This window comes from Hyposmocoma kahamanoa, unplaced genomic scaffold, assembly GCF_003589595.1.
Source record: "Hyposmocoma kahamanoa isolate Upper Pololo Valley unplaced genomic scaffold, ASM358959v1 128, whole genome shotgun sequence".
Taxonomy (NCBI): domain Eukaryota; kingdom Metazoa; phylum Arthropoda; class Insecta; order Lepidoptera; family Cosmopterigidae; genus Hyposmocoma; species Hyposmocoma kahamanoa.
Window position 1 is genome coordinate 932,309 of NW_020653456.1, and position 17,995 is coordinate 950,303.

The window sequence follows — 17,995 nt, forward strand, 5'->3', positions numbered from 1 at the left end:
GTTACATGAAATAAATAAATAATTATTTTATTTTCAACCTACGTTATACTAGTAGTAGTTCGTCCAGGGAAGTACTGCCACCTTACCTATTTCCTGCGCCAAGCACTAATGTCAGCATTACTGTTTTCCGGTTTTGACGGGTAAGGGTGCTGGTGAAATTACAGGCACATGGGTCTTGTCACCTTATGTCTCAGGGGACAGACGCAGCAACAATGCCACTCAGATTCAAAGCTTTGAGTGGAACAGCAACTGTTATGGACAGGCGTGTACCTTATTATCAGGCGTACGACTTGTTCGTCCCGTCACTTGATATTATAAAAAAAATAAGGCACTTTCCCTCCGCTTATGACGCCCTGTATAGAAATGAACTATTGTTATAAATGTAATGGAAACAACAGAACACATTGAACGATCCTGTGGTCAATCCACCAGCACCTGTAGAACGAATAGGAAACATTTATCGACTAATGGACGTCATTGGTAACATTATCACTGTCTGTGCGACAATAAAACAGCGAACCGTCATCGTTGTTAAATTTCCGGAGTTTCTTCCTACTGTTGGCGATTATCGAAATTTCGTTCTCCTCTTCCCTACAAGCCTCGTGCTATAAATAAAATTATCCTTACCGAAAGTAAGATTTTTGTTGTTTAATATTACTACCTCGCTCACTACCCTTGTCAAGCTTCTATTTGGAAGAAATAGGCTTAGACACCAAGTCAATATTAGTGGATTACGCTTTTCTCCCCGTAGCTTACTAAGGATGTACGCCGACAATGCAACCTTCGTTATATATTATATCGCCGTTACACTGGGATAAACAATTATTTCACAAAAAAATTACTTTGAAATAAATGCGATTGAAATTTTAACGATAAATATTTCTTACAAATAATTGTTAATTTGTAACCATTGACTTACAAATAAATGGACGACGGGTCTAATACAAAAACCACGAAAAAAATGTCCCAAGTCAACCTATTTAAACGTAGTGACATGTAAAGGAATATGAAAAAGCTAAAACGTTGAATTTAAATTGTAATGTCATCGCAGTGCTGTCTAATTTTGCTTGCTTCGCTGCCAGTCGAACAAACGAAGACTAAAGCGTGAATGACGCTCTGTATACGATTTTAACGCCCTATAAGTTCGGACACTTTTTAGCGCGGACCCGACGTCCATTATAATTGTAAGTCAATGTTTGTAACAGATGATTTCACATATAATCTGTTTAAAGGTAAAACAGACATTTTAAACAAAAAATCTTCAACTTATATAGCTATGGTAAGAAAATCACTATCTTCTTGCACGTGAAACTCAAAGAAAGCTATAAACTTAATAAGAGGTTTATCTGCAGAAAAATGGCGATTTTTTACAACAGGTACATAATTTGAAGATTTTTGTGGAAAATGTCACTTATGTGGTTTTACTTTTAAACAGACGGTATTATGTTTTACCGAAATTATGTAAATATTTGCATTTTACAATTATGTCGCCTTGTCCCATATAACTTAAGTAAGTAATTTTCTTTAAAAAAAAACCAAATAATTGATTTTCGCGGTATAACGACGATATGGCAAAATATATACTTTTTTTATACTCATTACGTTAATTTAGTAAAATTCAAGTTCCTTATCCGCTCACGCGATACATGCAGCCGTAGACGCATACCACACCTAGAGGTGCCGGTAATGATTTTATACCGATTTATCGGATATCGAAGTTATAACAGGTAAAAGAACGAATATTAATTGCTATTTCGGTAACTACTCTAGCAAACCATAAAGTTTTTAATGCCTGGGACTGTCGTTTAAAAAAATAAACAACTTCACAAATACGTCACGACAATCGTGTGTGTTATTGTTTGGGCTGGTGATTTCGGTGTTTATTTATTGAAAACATACCGTAAGTAGCGTTTTTTAAGTTTACCCTGAATATAAATGTTTATAAACTATACTCTAAGGAGTAATTTCATGGTAAACGTTAGAACCACTCATACGGAATATTATCATATTTATCCAAGTACACCAAAAATTTCATTAGTGCTTTTTAAGTGCAGGGTTGGCGGTGTATTACTGCATTTTATTTGAGATGTTTTTGTTGGTAGTACAGAGGGTATTTATTTAGCAATGCAGAATAATAATTTTTATTTATAAAAACTTGTATTTAAACTGAATCCGTTTCTATTTTGCGAAACCAAATAGCCGCCATTTTGCGGTAGGAGGAGCTCATCGCGTGAGCGGGTATAACGACGATATGTAAGCAAAATATATACTTTTTTATACTCATTACGTTAATTTAGTAAAACTCAAGTTCCTTATAAGTATGTATATATGTATCATTCACTACATTTTTATAATTTTATTTATCAATGACCCTTCGATTTTTGTAAAGTAACCACCACTTTTTTTACAACACTTTTTTTTTTGGTACAAAGTTTCCTGTCGAACTGTATTTAAAACTCATTTTTGCCCATTTGGTGGTTACGTTAATTGATTCTACAACTGACGAAATATCACATGACGGAAACAAGTCGCAGTGCCACTCGTAGCTTTAAATCGCGAGATGGTGATGTGCCTTCTCAGCTTAAGACATAAAGTTGACAAATCCCATATGTCTGTAGTTTCACCTGCACCCCCCTTCAAAACCGAAACGCTTATTGCTAGGTGGCAGAATTAAATATGTTGATAAAAAGGAAATAAATAAATTTGCTACTCCACGAACCCGGTGGAGGTTAAATCATGCAATGCCTGAGAATGCCTCGTATTCTTGGCGTTTGTGACTGTAACTAAGCTATATGTGCTTGTGAAGGTGGAAAAATTGACTGCATGAAAAAATATTCCTAGCTATTTTTAACCGACTTTAAAAAAGGAGGAGGTTCTCAATTCGACTGTATGTTCTTTTTTTGTTTTTTTTTAGTATGTATGTTACGCGATAACTTCGGTATTTGTGAACCGATTTTCATGATTCTTTTTTTTGTTGGAAAGGGAGTATTTCCATAGTGGTCCCATTTCATCTTGAAGAAAATCATCCACCTCAAAGGGTGGCTGAAGATTCATTTTTATAAATAGCGCCTAACTTTAATTTAGGAGCAATTACTTTTAGCAATTATTTAGTTGATTTTGCTATTTCTCCTATTCAAGACGTTTTTCTCTCGATATACTTTGAGTAGTGTCGTAGTGAGAACCTATTTTTATTATCTCCAGTATCAAGTCCTGTATAGTGGCGAACTAGGGGATATTTCAATGAAACTTAGCAAATAGACGTAATTCCACGTACTTTTGAGGTCGGTTTTTTTAGTACTCTGTACTGAGATTATTATTAACATGGACTTCCACAAAGCAACGCCTGAAACTATATATTACTTAAATACGGTGGTTCTACGTCCCTGAACGAACTCTAAGCCATCTAATATGAATATTTGTCATCCAAGTACGCAGTTGTATTAACTTTTGCATAAAGTTTTTGTTTTGATACAGTCATTGACTTACAATTATATAGACGTCGGGTCCGCGCTAAATAGTGTCCGAACTTATAGGGCGTTAAAATCGTATACAGAGCGTCATTCACGCTGTAGTCTTCGTTTGTTCGACTGACAGCGAAGCAAGCAAAATTAGACAGTACTGCGATGACATTACAATTTAAATTCAACGTTTTAGCTTTTTCATATTCCTTTACATGTCACTACGTTTAAATAGGTTGACTTGGGACATTTTTTCGTGGTTTTTGTATTAGACCCGTCGTCCATTTATTTGCAAGTCAATGGATACAGTTTCTTAAATCGTAAATGGCAAATTTTAAATATAAGGAATCTTATTATAACTATTGTATGGAAGATTGAATTAAAATTTAAATTCAAACCATTTTGATATCATCATCAAGCAAATTACACTTAAAATCATCATATTAATTAAAGTCTTCAGCTCTTTCGTTGGCAGAGTCCGTTGAGAAGAATGAACATGAAACTTTAGGCGATGCTCTTTTAAATATACATCTAAATACATTTAACATTTACAATATTTAGGAAATGAAACTGTTTTTCCGGATTTAAATCGCGTATATTTGCTTTTTCAAACAAACCGACGTTTCGGGACCTTTGGAAGTCCCATGGTCACGGTTGACTGAGGTGGTACAGTCTTCAACCAGTTATGTCTAATATTAATGCAAACCACCCTATTTTTTCATTATAGTTACAATAGTTATTAATTAAATACCTTATTTTTAATTTTACAAAGAAAACATTCCAATGTACGCTACATTAAGTTTTACAAATTATTTTATTGAATGAATTTTTATTAAGTTCAATTTATTATTATTTAATAATAGAAATTAGAATACATTAAAACATACTAATTAGTACTGCAGTCTCATGTCATATGTGAAAAAACAAATATACGCGATTTAAATCCGGAAAAACAGTTTCATTTCCTATGTATAACAATCGCGAAAACCTAAGAACTCGATATTTACAATATTTGTTTCAAATATCTTAGATTGAGACTACCTGGAAGAGCTTAACGGGTCACTACCACGGATTCTTGTCATCCAAGTACGTCATCGATTATATAACCATAAATTGAGACGAAATGTCATTTAATTTGTTTGAAAACCATTCTGCCAGATCATTACTGTAACAACTGCGCTCCGATTGGCTAGCCCGAATTCGAAATAATTGATCAATTTAACTAGAGCTTTGCCACAATGGATGAAAATTGCAAAATTATATAAATGTAATATTTAATTACCGATAAAATGTGATTCCGTTTGTTTTGTGATTAGATGTTTTGCTATTTTTCCCACACCACACAATAGAACAGCACGGCATTGTTAGAGATATTATTATCTTTATTACAAAAAATACAAAATATTTTTGGAATATACGGAGATCAAAAAGACAAGTTGTTGGCGCTGTACTATTCCAGTTTTCTAATTTGTGATTTCAGCGCAAATGAGACTTGATATTAACAGTGATATTTAATGCTCATTTACCTGATGACTTGCCAGGGATGGATGATTATTTCGTCTCTATTTCCAGTTATATACTCCATGAAATACGCAGAACCTGTATAAAAATTTTTGTTTCACTATGGTTTTAAATCTCGTAAATGGCAAATTTTGAATATCAACCGGAATTTTATACGGGCAATGTATAACTTAAATGAATTTGTGAATTTGTGAAGGCGGCTGTCAGCAACACTTTGTTTATTTTTAGTCCTAGTGTTAATGTTGTAGCTATCTATCTCTATTTTTCATGAAAAAATACCATTATTCGTTACATAAATTACATTTCCCAAAACATATTGCGGCGCCAGCGTAACAATGTTAACTTGTTTAAGCTTATCTCTCAGTGACACTCTGGGGCCAAGTTTTTAAATTGCCGTAACAGCACGCTTCTACGGGATAAAGATTCTATTAATGTCGGCGGTTGTTGGCGAGACGCTTGCCTAGTGGTTTCGAATGGAGGGTGAAAGAGAAGAAAATAGGGATTTTTGGGATTTTCGGGAGCTTATATTTTATATGGAGCCATTTCAACGACAACAATGAATAAAAACAAACGTCAAAAGGAATACAAATTTAAAAGAATAAAAAAGCATACTATATCAAAAACTAAGTAACTCGTCAAAGTGATTTTTTTTTATGATGGGACGAAAAAGTCGTGGGGCTGATGGTAAGTGACATGCCTCTCCACAACAGTTGCAGTGCCACTCGAAGCTTCCAATCGCAAGGATTTGAGGGGCACTGCCACTGCGCCCGACACCCTGAGACATAAGTTGACAAGTCCCATGTGCCTGTAATTTCACCAGCACCCTTACCCTTCAAAACCGGAACATAGTAATGCTAACATTACTGCTTGGCGGCAGAAATAGGTACAGTGGCAGTACAAGGAGCTCTCCTGCTAGTTCATATAATAAGGAAGTAGCATCAACAAACAACATTATCTAATGTGTTATACCTTCCACAAGAGTGGGTAAGCCATAAACGATGTTGATAACAACATTGCCATTGGTTGTTGTCTTTTGTTTTTATATTTTTTCGTGTGCAAGAAAGAGCATTTGTATTGTACTGCATTGCATTGACATTCTGTGTTTTTCATTATTATACTGAATTTACTTTATTTATTTTATTTTAGAGAGTAGTTTGTAACTTATACAACATAATAGAAATTAAAATATCAATAATAAGCAAACAGTTTACCGGTGATAGAAGTTCATTTAAATAAAAAACGCACTGATAACAAAGTCCGTTAAGAGAACTAGAAATAAGACTAAAATTAAGACCAAAAAGCACAAAATTTCATATTGCGACACTTCAAGCAGTTGATACGATGGGCACACACCACTAACCTATTTAATGGTATTAATGTGTAATAACAATTGCAAATTAACACAAACAATCCATAAAATTATGCATAAAACACATCTATTACATTAAATAAACAAAAAATAACAACAATAAAATGTAACATATACTTACATCACTAGTAAAAAATTAAAGAGATAATAAATTCCTTGCTAACGCACAACATGTATTGAATAGATCTATATATCGAAATAAGTTGAAAACTTATTAAAATAATTATAACTACCTCCGTGGCCGAACGGTTACCGTGCCGGACTGCCACGCAGAGGTCCCAGGTTCGATTCCCGGGCCGAGAGAAATAGTTGTATGGCCTACAATTATTTCTCTCGTGAGTTTGGGTGTAATTTGTGGTTGTCTATGTGTGTGTCCATGGCACCTGCGACACAGGGTTTCCCTAGTGCGGGGCTATGTTGAGTGTGTGCGTTATTATTATGTAATTTATTAAAATAACAATATTAAGAAGAAGTTTAAAAAAATAATCACAGATTATTTGATTGTAAAATTGGAACTTAATCGCGACCAAATTTATTTTATTTCGAAACAGTGGACGTTTCAATACGTCCATAACGTCAAGGTACAATATGATATTTTTTGACACAATTAATTCCCGATTTTTTTAATCAAATAATGTGCAAAAATCGTGAAAGTTTAAACGAAATTACTCAAAGATGTTCTAACGTTTGTGATATTTAACACGTAATTATTGTTGACCTTTGATTGTCTAGAATAAATGTCAATAAATAATTTTAAGCCTATATTAACACTATTGTGAAAATGCTCGTTCGTTTTTGTAAGCTTATTTTATTCAGATTTCTCATTGTAAGTGATTACAATGAGAAATCTGAACTTATTTCTGAATTTAATTCTCAAAACAAAGACTGTTTTGAGAAATAAATATCTTAAACCATATACATTGTATTATTGTATTTCAAATTATATTCTAAAAACGGTTAAATAATTCTATTGACTGCGCGGTTCAAGAGTCCTTTCTTGAGAAATACGAAAATCACGAGCAGTCAGTGGAAAATACAAATTGACACAACAATTAGTCGTCAAGTATCACCAGGCCAAGGTCGTTCGCTGAACACCAACAGGCAAAAGTAGCTCAATTATGCGAAGGCAACTTCGACTAATGTCTGCTGTGTAAGGTTTACTTCTTGAACTCCTTGCAATTGATCATTTAATAGCCGAATTAAATATTGAATTGGACAAAAAATCTGTGCGACACACATACTCAACATAGCTCCGCACTAGGAAAACCCACATATAGACACACATATAGACAACCACAAATTACACCCAAACTCACGAGAGAAATTTATGTAGACCATACAAATATTTCTCCCGGCCCGGGATTAGAACCTGGGACCTCTGCGTGGCAGTCCGACATGGTGACCGTTCCGCCATGGAGGCAGTTAAACGGGGGTAGTTTCTTTAAACAAGTCCTAATATTTACAAAAGAAAAGTTTGGAAAACTGAAGGACATCTTCAAGTCTAAAGTCCCTCAAAGCCTGAAAACTAAAGATTATAATAATTACGAGGAGTACAATATTTTAAAATATTAATTTTACATTATTTACCTTTGAAAAAATTCAGTTATTCAAAAAAATTGGGACTTAATCGCTTAGAAGTATATTTTATACGCCCTATATAAAATGCCTTGGCAGCCTAAAGGTTTGACGTTCCGCCCCTCAAGCAGGGGCCGTTGGTTCGAACCCGGGCCTCTGAGTTTTTCTGAATTTAAATGCGAAATTTTATTTGAAATTTACCCCGAGCTTCTCGGTGAAGGAAAACTTCGTGATAAAACCTGCACGTCGAAGAAGGTGCACAACACTAAAAAACGTGTGAAGCGTGGCACCGACTTTGGCACAAAATCCTCGTCTGAGAGGAAACCCATGCCCAGTAATGGGATGTATAAATGGGTTAATGACAACGATGACATTTTGAATCTGTTGAAACTTCATTATAACGACCTTCTTATCGGGCAATTAATCGACGTTTAGGATGTGTTGCAACGTCCATGGTCTCGAAGGTCGAGTTGTTACTCGCATCGCGGTCCCTAAGTCCCGAGAGAGGTCCCGAGTGCACAAATAAATAATGAAGACTAAGTGCGAATAATTACAAAAACTCACACAACCATAAAATGTTGACACCCGCCTCTTCGAGACAATGGACGTTGCAACACGTCTAAAACGTCGAGCTATATATACCTTTACGAGATTTAGCCCCGATTTTTTGAATATAATATATTATAATATATTTTTTTAAATACATTTATTTATTACTTTTACGGTAAGCTCAGCGGTTTTTTTATGTTTTAAAATCTGCAATGAAGTACATTTTAGAGGTGGTAAGTTAGAGATATTTGTCAAGAGATAAGGATAAAAACAATAGACTAATAAATAAATAGACTATATAATATTGAGTTCTTAGGTTTTCGCGATTGTTGCACATAGGAAATGAAACTATTTTTCTGGATTTAAATCGCATATATTTGTTTTTTCAAACAAATCAACGTTTCGGGCCCTTTTTATGTAGATATAGGTCCCATGGTCATGGTTGATATAGTCAAAGTCAAAACAATTACACGCAATTTAATTTCCCAAACTACATTTTTTTTAATTTTAATTGATTTCATATTCAATTATTTTTTGTGAAATTACTCCACTAGTTTGTTATAATTAATAATATAAAGGTCGAATACTCAGAAAACTTAACTCCGGCCGCATCGAGGGATTTTTTTTGTAAATGTTCGATCCTTATATTGACAATTATATAATTTTTGTTTGTGATTATTAAATGACAGAACGAACCAGCCATTCGCCTGGCGGTAATCTTCATGGTTACTCATAACAGTTGCAGTGACACTCAAAGCTTTATGTTGTAAATATCTGAGAGACACTGCCACTGCACCTGGCACCCTGTGACATGAAATTGACACCCTTTAAAACCGGAATACCAGTAATACCAGGATTCTCGCTTAAGATTGTACGATAAGTGCCTACCGCTGAGTACGCCGACGTCAGCGCAAGCGCTCATAATACAAGTCTTTAATTTATGAGTATTCGGTTCCGCATGACTGCACACGGAGGTCAACGTTATTTTCACCTCTCTGAGCGCGTGCTTAGGTTCCTTTTTTCTCGTAGTGAACGCTTGGCGTCATTAGTAAGACTTTGTAGGCTATTATTGCGTAGGTATTTTAGTGACTTATCTGTTACGTAATAACTATTAAGTTTTTGTTTTTAGTATTTAACTGCCTCCGTGGCCGAACGGTTACCGGCCTGTCACGCAAAGGTCCCAGGTTCGATTCCCGAGCCGGGAGAAATATTTGTATGGCCTACATTTATTTCGCTCGTGAGTTTGGGTGTAATTTGTGTTTGCCTATGTGTGTGTGTCCATGGCATCCGCGACACTCGTCTCACTGGTGCGGGGCTATGTTGAGTGTGTGCATCATTTTTGTATGTGCGTTATTATACAAAAAAAAACTATTAAGTAATTTGTGGTAACACTCATATTACTGTACGACGGCTGAAATAGGTATGGTGGCAACACTGGACTTAGTTTTTCACAAGAAGCTTTACTGTTGCTTAAAATTGCAGAGTTATTCATGAATTATTATAATTTTAAATAAAATATGTTTCGCACAACCCGACCCCGTAGAATATAGACTAAAGACTAGCGTTTATGTAAATTATTCAACAAAATTTCAGGCTTTATAGTGGCTCCGACTTCATTTAGACAGACCCTCAACCGTCTTATAGGCTCTCTGTGACGTCACAATCGTAGTACTTATTGACAGCATGAATAATATAATTTTCTAGGCTAGTTTGAAATCTTGCTTTATTTTGGCTATATCGGTGCACAAGTGGCCAATTTATGATAATAAGTAGAGTATATATTAAGAAAATTTATTTACTATCATTCTTAAATAATTAAATAGTAAACCATTTATTTCAAAAGTTAGTTACAAAAGAAAACCTTACAACCTTAGAATAATAACGCATAGAATGATAGTTTCATATCAAGCGAACTGTCACAAGTGAGGCAAAAATCAAATTCATGTAGGCTAGTTGTAGTAGTAGGTTAATTTTCGGTTTTAGTGAATATTTATATAAAAATATAAGTTGAAACGCGTTACTTCCTTGTGGAATGTGCTGTTAATATCTATTTTATGTTTGTCTGACGCATTTTTACACTCATTCACCGCACATTTCGTCATTTTTAGCTAAAATTCTTGATCTGTTCGCGGTGCAAGTTGACCTTGAGCACTGAAGGCCCGCCCGCTCGTGTAGGCCCATTGGGCGCGCTTCAATTTGCCTCACTTAGCGTGTGCGGATTAGGTTTCTATGCGTTATTATTCTAAGCTTACAACTATGTTAGTTTGATTACAATTAATTTAGGAAATTTGATTAAAAAATTAAAATATTGAGGATTCAGAATCTCATAAGAATTTACTAAAGAACTTATGGACTAACTAAAAGTATATTTTCCATACGCGAACGTGCTGCATTTTTAATTAATAGTAATAACTTAAATGTGTTTAATTACAATGATCAAAAATAAATTAGGCTACTATAAAAAATAAAAACACTAAAACAAACAAATTTGATCGATGTTGTTTTTATTTATTTTAATGTGGGTACATTTGAAATATTACTACAAAAACCCAATTTTGAACCAACAAAGACAGTGAAACGTGTTACACAGATCAGCAGTAACTAGATGTGGTAACTTTTCGAGTACAGATTTATAGCACGATATGTTTTGCGCGTTGTTGCTCATTTTATAATTTTGGTAAAATAAATGTATTTTAAGTAGCTTTTTGATATTATACGTTTTTTTAGTCTCCTTATAATATAATACTAGGTAGTTCGTCGTAGATTTTAGCACTTTCATATTGTGTAATATTTCTTTTGCGATAGTTAGTCGTAGATGGACGCAACACAAGTTTATTTACATTTCTTAGACGAACTAAAAAATATTCAACTACAAAAATTAAAATATTAAAATTAAGAAAATGCACATTATTATTTAATTTGACCAATAGCAATCCGAAATTTTAAAATTGTACAGTCAAAACGATGGGCAGTCATCTTCAGGATGCCATTGCCACTGCCACGCACTCTCTTTAGCAGAGACGACACCTTTTTTCGACGAATGGCATAAAAGTTATCTGTTCGCGCATCAGTCCCAACAGCATCCTGAAGATGTTATTGTACAGTCTTATTAAGTAGTATGTACGCTGCGTATATCTAACCCATAGACCACTCGAGTACATTGACTGACAAAATACGTTAACGAAAGTAGAATCGGAACGAGCCACCTTTTTTTAATCTCAAATCTTACGTGTTCCACAATCTCGTGATTGATATTAACAGCCATAGCGAGAAATCGTGTTTTCGTTGCTGAGTATATAACAAATACTCTATACGTAGCAATACGGTTCAATATTACATCAACTAATATTCTCACCTTGTCTATCCTCGTCAATCCAGATAATTTCTACCGAAGATGCGCTAGGAGAGAATTGACACTTTGCCATACAAATATCAGTCCTCGTCTCGTCTCGTCTCGCCGGTGAAGAAGCACCTTTACGGTTAAACAGCGCTTCTCATTTCTTTACATGTACTATGTTGTTTACATTGAATTCAAACTTTTTGTGTTGTTCATAAATAAATAGTTTATAAAACTAATTCTTATGAATAATACGTACAGATTATAATTGTTTGAGTGGGAATCTTTACGTTAGGTAAAGAACACTTTTGTGTACCGCGATGAGTTTACAAATAATTTCTATTATTATTATTAAAAAATGTACTGAAATTCATATATTCATGGTTTCTTTATTATTTTGAACAAATACAAATAATTTTACATTACTAAATTTCAAATTATGACGTTGTTTTTTATTATTTTATTTATTTAGAATAACTTACAAAACACATACAAACAAATGGTCGATTGATAAATTTTTGTGACTCGAGTTATTACGTTCTTTCACTTACAAGTTGCCACAGGACGCGTTTATACCTAGGAGTAAGATAAAAATAATTGACTACTTACAAATTTACTATTTTAAGCTTTAAATACAAATATATAATATATATTTTTATATAATAGCAAGTGACTGCGACATGTATAATAGTTGTAGTACCGCGCAGAACTTTAAATTGCAAAGATCTAAGAGTCACCCTGAGACATAAGTTGACAAGTCCCACGTGCCTGTAATTACACCATCACTCTTAACCCTTCAAAACCGGAACGCAGTCATGTAAGCATTACTTACTGCGTTGGCGGCAGTAATAGCTAAGATGCTACCACCTTACTTCCCTGGACTAAAGTCTTCGTTCACAAGGGCCTCTACTGCTGTTTAATATAACATGCATTAATTGTTTACTCTATGTATTAACAGTCATGCATAGTCCCACTATTAGCAGTACGGATTGGTAACTTCACACATATCATAAAATTGCTTTGCAGATTTCCCCAAGCTGTTTCCCTTCATCGAAAGCTCATGGTAAATTTCAAATTACATTTCGCACATAAATTTCGAAAATCTGCAAAAAACATTGTGCTTGTGAAGCGATAGGCCAAACCTAATGGCTGTCACGGTTTTTTTTATTAACTAATTACACTAGTAAAATGCAGAAAGATAAATTCTAATTCTAATTCTAAACTCTCTTTTGTTGCAGAAAGTATCGACAAATCCGGAGAAGATCTTGTAGTGGCAGCTCTAAGACCTTACGGAGCTCCGGAACCGCCAGACGACGACCACTCAAAGGTCGTCCCAGACGTGTTTCAAAAGCTCTTCGGAAACTTCACAACTTACAATAAACACGCAACAACAACAGATGTATCACTAATAGACCACTTTTTAAACGTAGAGCATAGTTATGACAATGAGACTCAAAGAATGTTAGTGGAAGGACTGAACACGGAAAAAGATAGTGTAAATGAAACAGTGAGTGATAGCGATAATGTGACAGTATCAAAACCAAGTATTTTCGAAGATGTAGTGACTAAATTTCTTAGACTAATTGAGACTCAACATTTGTTAGGCGAAAATTGTACAGCTGGTACACATTTAAATTTAGGTGAAGGTGTAGTGGACAGATATGCTCAAGAAAGATTTAGGATAGAAGCGGACGTCGCTGTGAACAGAGCTAATATGTTAACTCGGTTGTGGAAGTATGCTGGGCCTTCGGTGATGCATAATGAATATTTGTTACATGCTAGTGTGTTTTCTATGGTGGAGTTTGATGATGATATTTTTGCCGCCGGCAATTGTTATGACCAGTACCAGTATAAGGACTATCAGCTATTCTGCCCGTTCGCGTACAGATTGCCGGAAGGACCGATATTGGCAAAGGATCTCGCCGTGGAGTACAAATATTTGAGCAACACTTCAGAGTGGTTTTATATTGCGAGGAAGAACGCCGAGCGCGTTATTCGGAACCACAATCAGTTCAGGAGAGGTAAATGTTTTTTTTTTTCTATATTTTTTTCGTAGTTCGTTTTCATACGTATGTTTATACTATAAATGGGGGGAAAAATATGTTTCTCAAACATGCTCGGAAATGTTTGCATTAGGGCGCATTCTCATTATGCCGTGACGCCAGATAGTCGTGCAGTTTAAAGTGTCGTGGCTTATATATTTGAATGAAGTTGTTCACACATAAAACAACATGACTAACTGTCGTTCATGACTTTCTTGAAGGTACGACGACAGACTGTTGTGACAGTGAAAAGAGCTACAATGACAGTCGTCGAACGATAAATAAAACGTCATGATAAAAATGTGACGACAGATAATCGCAGCTCCAAACAATTCTGTGAAACGACTGACGGCTGCCGTGCACCGATAAATTATCGTCACGATTTAGTAGGAACAGCTAGACACGACAGTCGTTCAACGACAAAATAAACGTTCACGACACAATCACGACAGAATCAGATAGCCGTGATATGGGAACAGGTTTTCGCGACAGTCGTCTAACGATAAATAAAACGTTACAACATAAAGGTACCCTTATTTTCAAAAAAAGAACCCAGAAAATGTGTCATTCAAGAAGTCATGCAACTCTTATAAGATTCAATTACTATCCGCTTCTTTAAACTTTTAAATGTACCTACTAACAAAGAGCTATGTAAACAGACTAAAGAAAAAGTAGCATACAGCCAACTTGTTAATATGCGGTTACTAGGTTTTGGCAAGTATCAATTTCGAATACAGCCAACTGCTCACTAGTATCAGTATCTGTAATTGTGGGAATTAAAAAAAAATTGTGTACGGTATTACGAGCATGAATATACCTGGGACACATTTTTATATTCCATTTTACATAATTTATTATATTTTTTACGGCGGTATTGTCGGTACAAAATTCGCCCTCTACGTCGCGTATTAACAAATTCTATATCCTACTCACTTTCATAAATGTCGATAATGACATTTTTTCACAATTTACAATAGTATATTTGGCACAATATTGTATTTTTATAGTATTTATAATGCATTAAAAAACCCTGTATCGCGGGTACCATAGACACACACATGGACCACCACAGATCACACCCAAACCCACAAGAGAAATAAATGTAAGCCATACAAAAATTTCTCCCAACCCGGGAATCAAACCCGGACTTCTTTGTGGCAGATCAGCATAGTAACCGTTCGGCCACGGAGGCAGATTCTTTGTAGTACTTACAGAGACATATCTCCATATAAGAATTATGTATAAAAATAATTCGTTTTAGAGTGTATTTTAGCCAGTTTTCAGGATTTTATATGATCAGATAAAGTACCTACTTCCTATCGCGTAATAAATTAGCACATTCTTTATCAATATCCTTAAGTGTATCGTATATTTTTTGCAAGACCGTTATTTAATAGTAAATACCTTGAAAGGGTTGTAACCCAATTCAATTGACAATCGTGTCAAGAGGCTTATAGGTGATTCGGAATTAGTGGAGGCGAAGCTGCAGAGCCTTGAACATCGCAGTAAAGTTGCCTGCTTATCGGTATTTTACAGGATATATCACGGGGAGTGTGCGATGGAATTACACGATTTAATTCCGCCTTCCCCTTTCCATCACCGGGGACTAGGCGTAGACTTGGGTTCCACCCCTATGTTGTGGATATTCCTGAGATTCGCACGAATCGTTACGCTTCCATATTTATATGGTGAACGGCTATAAAGTGGAATTTCCTGCCTGCAGACTTGTTCCCTGAACGTTATAACTTAGGTCTTTTCAAGGCGAGAGTGAATAGGCATTCTTTAGGTGTGCATGCTCCATCGTCGACCTCATCGTCACTTTCCATCAGGTGAGATGGAGGTCAAATGCGCACTTATATTTTATAAAAAAATAGTCGGTTAAGGACCATTGACTTACAATTATGGACAATATGGACGTCGGGTCCGCGCTAAAAAGTGTCCGCACTTGTAAGGCGCTAAAATCGTATACAGAGCGCCAAACTCCGCTTTAGTCTTCATTTGTTCTACTGACAGCGCGATACTGCGATGACATTACAATTTAAATTTCAAATAGGTTGACTTGGGACATTTTTTTCGTGGTTTTTGTATTAGACCCGTCGTCCATTTGTTTGTAAGTCAATGGTTAAGGAGAAGAAAAGAAAAGGTAAAGGTAAAAGCCTTCTTTTACCTCTACCAATTAACAATAAAAGGTTTATATAGAAAACAGGTACATTATTAAAAAACACTTCCTAACTTAATGATGATCAATATAAACATATTATGTAGACACTTATCCCAAAAGGCCCCGAGTTATACTGAATTACAGATACGTATTCATAGGTACGTGATAAAGTCTGTAGTGGTTATAATCTTATTAAAATAGGCACATGACTTAGACTTAGTAATGATATAGCAATTGAATTTAATCAGCTCCAGACACTCTCACGATCGTGCAGCGAGTGACTAAATTTAAATACGAGTGGCCAGGAACCGGAGAAAGGTGATAAAAAAATTCACACCGTCACAGCCTAAACCATTCGATCTAGCCAAACTGGTTTTCCCGCTTCTCTTTCGGTGCACCGCCGCCTTAATTTTAAATTATTGTGTTACGAAGACGGAGCGAACTTACCAGACCATTTAAAATCGAAGCCATGCTGCTAACATTAATTAATTAAAGACAAGGTTTTCCAACCCCGCAAACGCTCTGCTACAGGTTAAGCTATACAATCTATCGAGTTTTAGGCGAATATTAAGTTAGTAATTTAATGTATTTTCGATATGAAATTGCGATTTAAGTCTCCCTGTGACGGATTATCCACATGATAAAGCACCTCCGGTGCGTTCTCTCTTTGTAACTTATTTTGTGTATGTTGAAAACAATAGAAGTGAAACAAAGATCGAACGCTCAGAAAAAATACCTTCGATCCGGTCGGATTCGAACCGACGTCTTCTTGCATACCGTGCCAGACGCTATACCAACTAAGCAACGGAACGAACCAACGGACCTCATGAATTTTTCTATGTGCTTGCATCGTGTCTTTGTATTTGGTGTTTTCAACGACTTTTTAGTCGTAGCGCCATCTATGAGAAATCTATGAAAGATTTATCACCCAGTTAGTACCTTTACAGCTACCAGTCCTGGCGAGAGATGTCGCTATTCACTGTATTAATTAAATTTTTATTGAATTGATATTTAATACTTTTTTGTGAAATTACTCCACTACTTTGTTATAATTATTAATACAAAAATCGAACACTCAGAAAAAATCCTTCGATCCGGTCGGATTCGAACCGACGTCTTCTTGCATACCGTGCCCGACGCTATACCAACTAAGCACGGAACGAACCAACGGACCTCACGAATTTTTCTATGTGCTTGCGTCGTGTCTTTGTATTTGGTTTTTTCAACGACTTTTTAGTCGTAGCGCCATCTATGAGAAATCTACGTATATATATGTGTATATATAGAAATCTATTTTTTTGTACGTATGTTACGCAATAACTCCCGCATTTCTGAACCGATTTTGATGATTCTTCTTTGTTTGAAAGAGGGCCTCCTTTGAAGCCTTAGTATTGGTCCTATTTAAATTTAAATAATATATTCCACCTCTAACTGACTAACTAGGGATGAATCCGGTTTAGCGCACTTTCCGGTAACCGATTTCAATAAAACTTTTTTTTTATATTATCAAGTGCTGGGACGAACAAGTCGTGCGCTTGATCGTAAGTGTCTTTATAATGGGGAGTGCTCTAAGGAACTTTTCGAACTGGTGCTACCGTCTCGTTTCTACCATCGCACCTCCCGCCAAAGGAGTACCATCCCCACATCTTAGATGCCTGGCATTGTAAGACCACGCGGGCATCTCGTTCGTTCTTTCCTCGAACCTGCAATATTTGGAATGGTAATCCTCCTGAAGTATTTTCTTTGCGCTATGACATGGGGTTCTTCAAAAAGCGTGTTTACAGGGCTCTCAAAGGCTGGCAACGCATAGGCAGCTCATCTGATGTTGCAAATGTCCATGGGCGACGATGACCACCTCCTATCAAGTGGCTCGTCTGCTCGTTGGCCTTGTTCCTTACATAAAAAAAAGCTACACGCCTATCCATGACAGATGCAGTGCCACTTAAAGCTTTATATCGCAAAGATCTGAGGGTCACTGCCATT

At 35.6% G+C, this 17,995-nt stretch overlaps 1 protein-coding gene across 1 annotated transcript in view; it reads left to right on the forward strand.

Annotated features, from left to right (window-relative positions):
- LOC113240237 (probable G-protein coupled receptor 158) overlaps positions 1 to 17,995 on the forward strand; it is a 382,545-nt gene that overhangs the window by 212,741 nt on the left and 151,809 nt on the right. Inside the window, exon 2 of the mRNA XM_026477487.1 lies at positions 13,048 to 13,830. Coding sequence (XP_026333272.1) covers positions 13,048 to 13,830 — 783 coding nt within the window. The remainder of the gene's footprint in view (positions 1 to 13,047; positions 13,831 to 17,995) is intronic.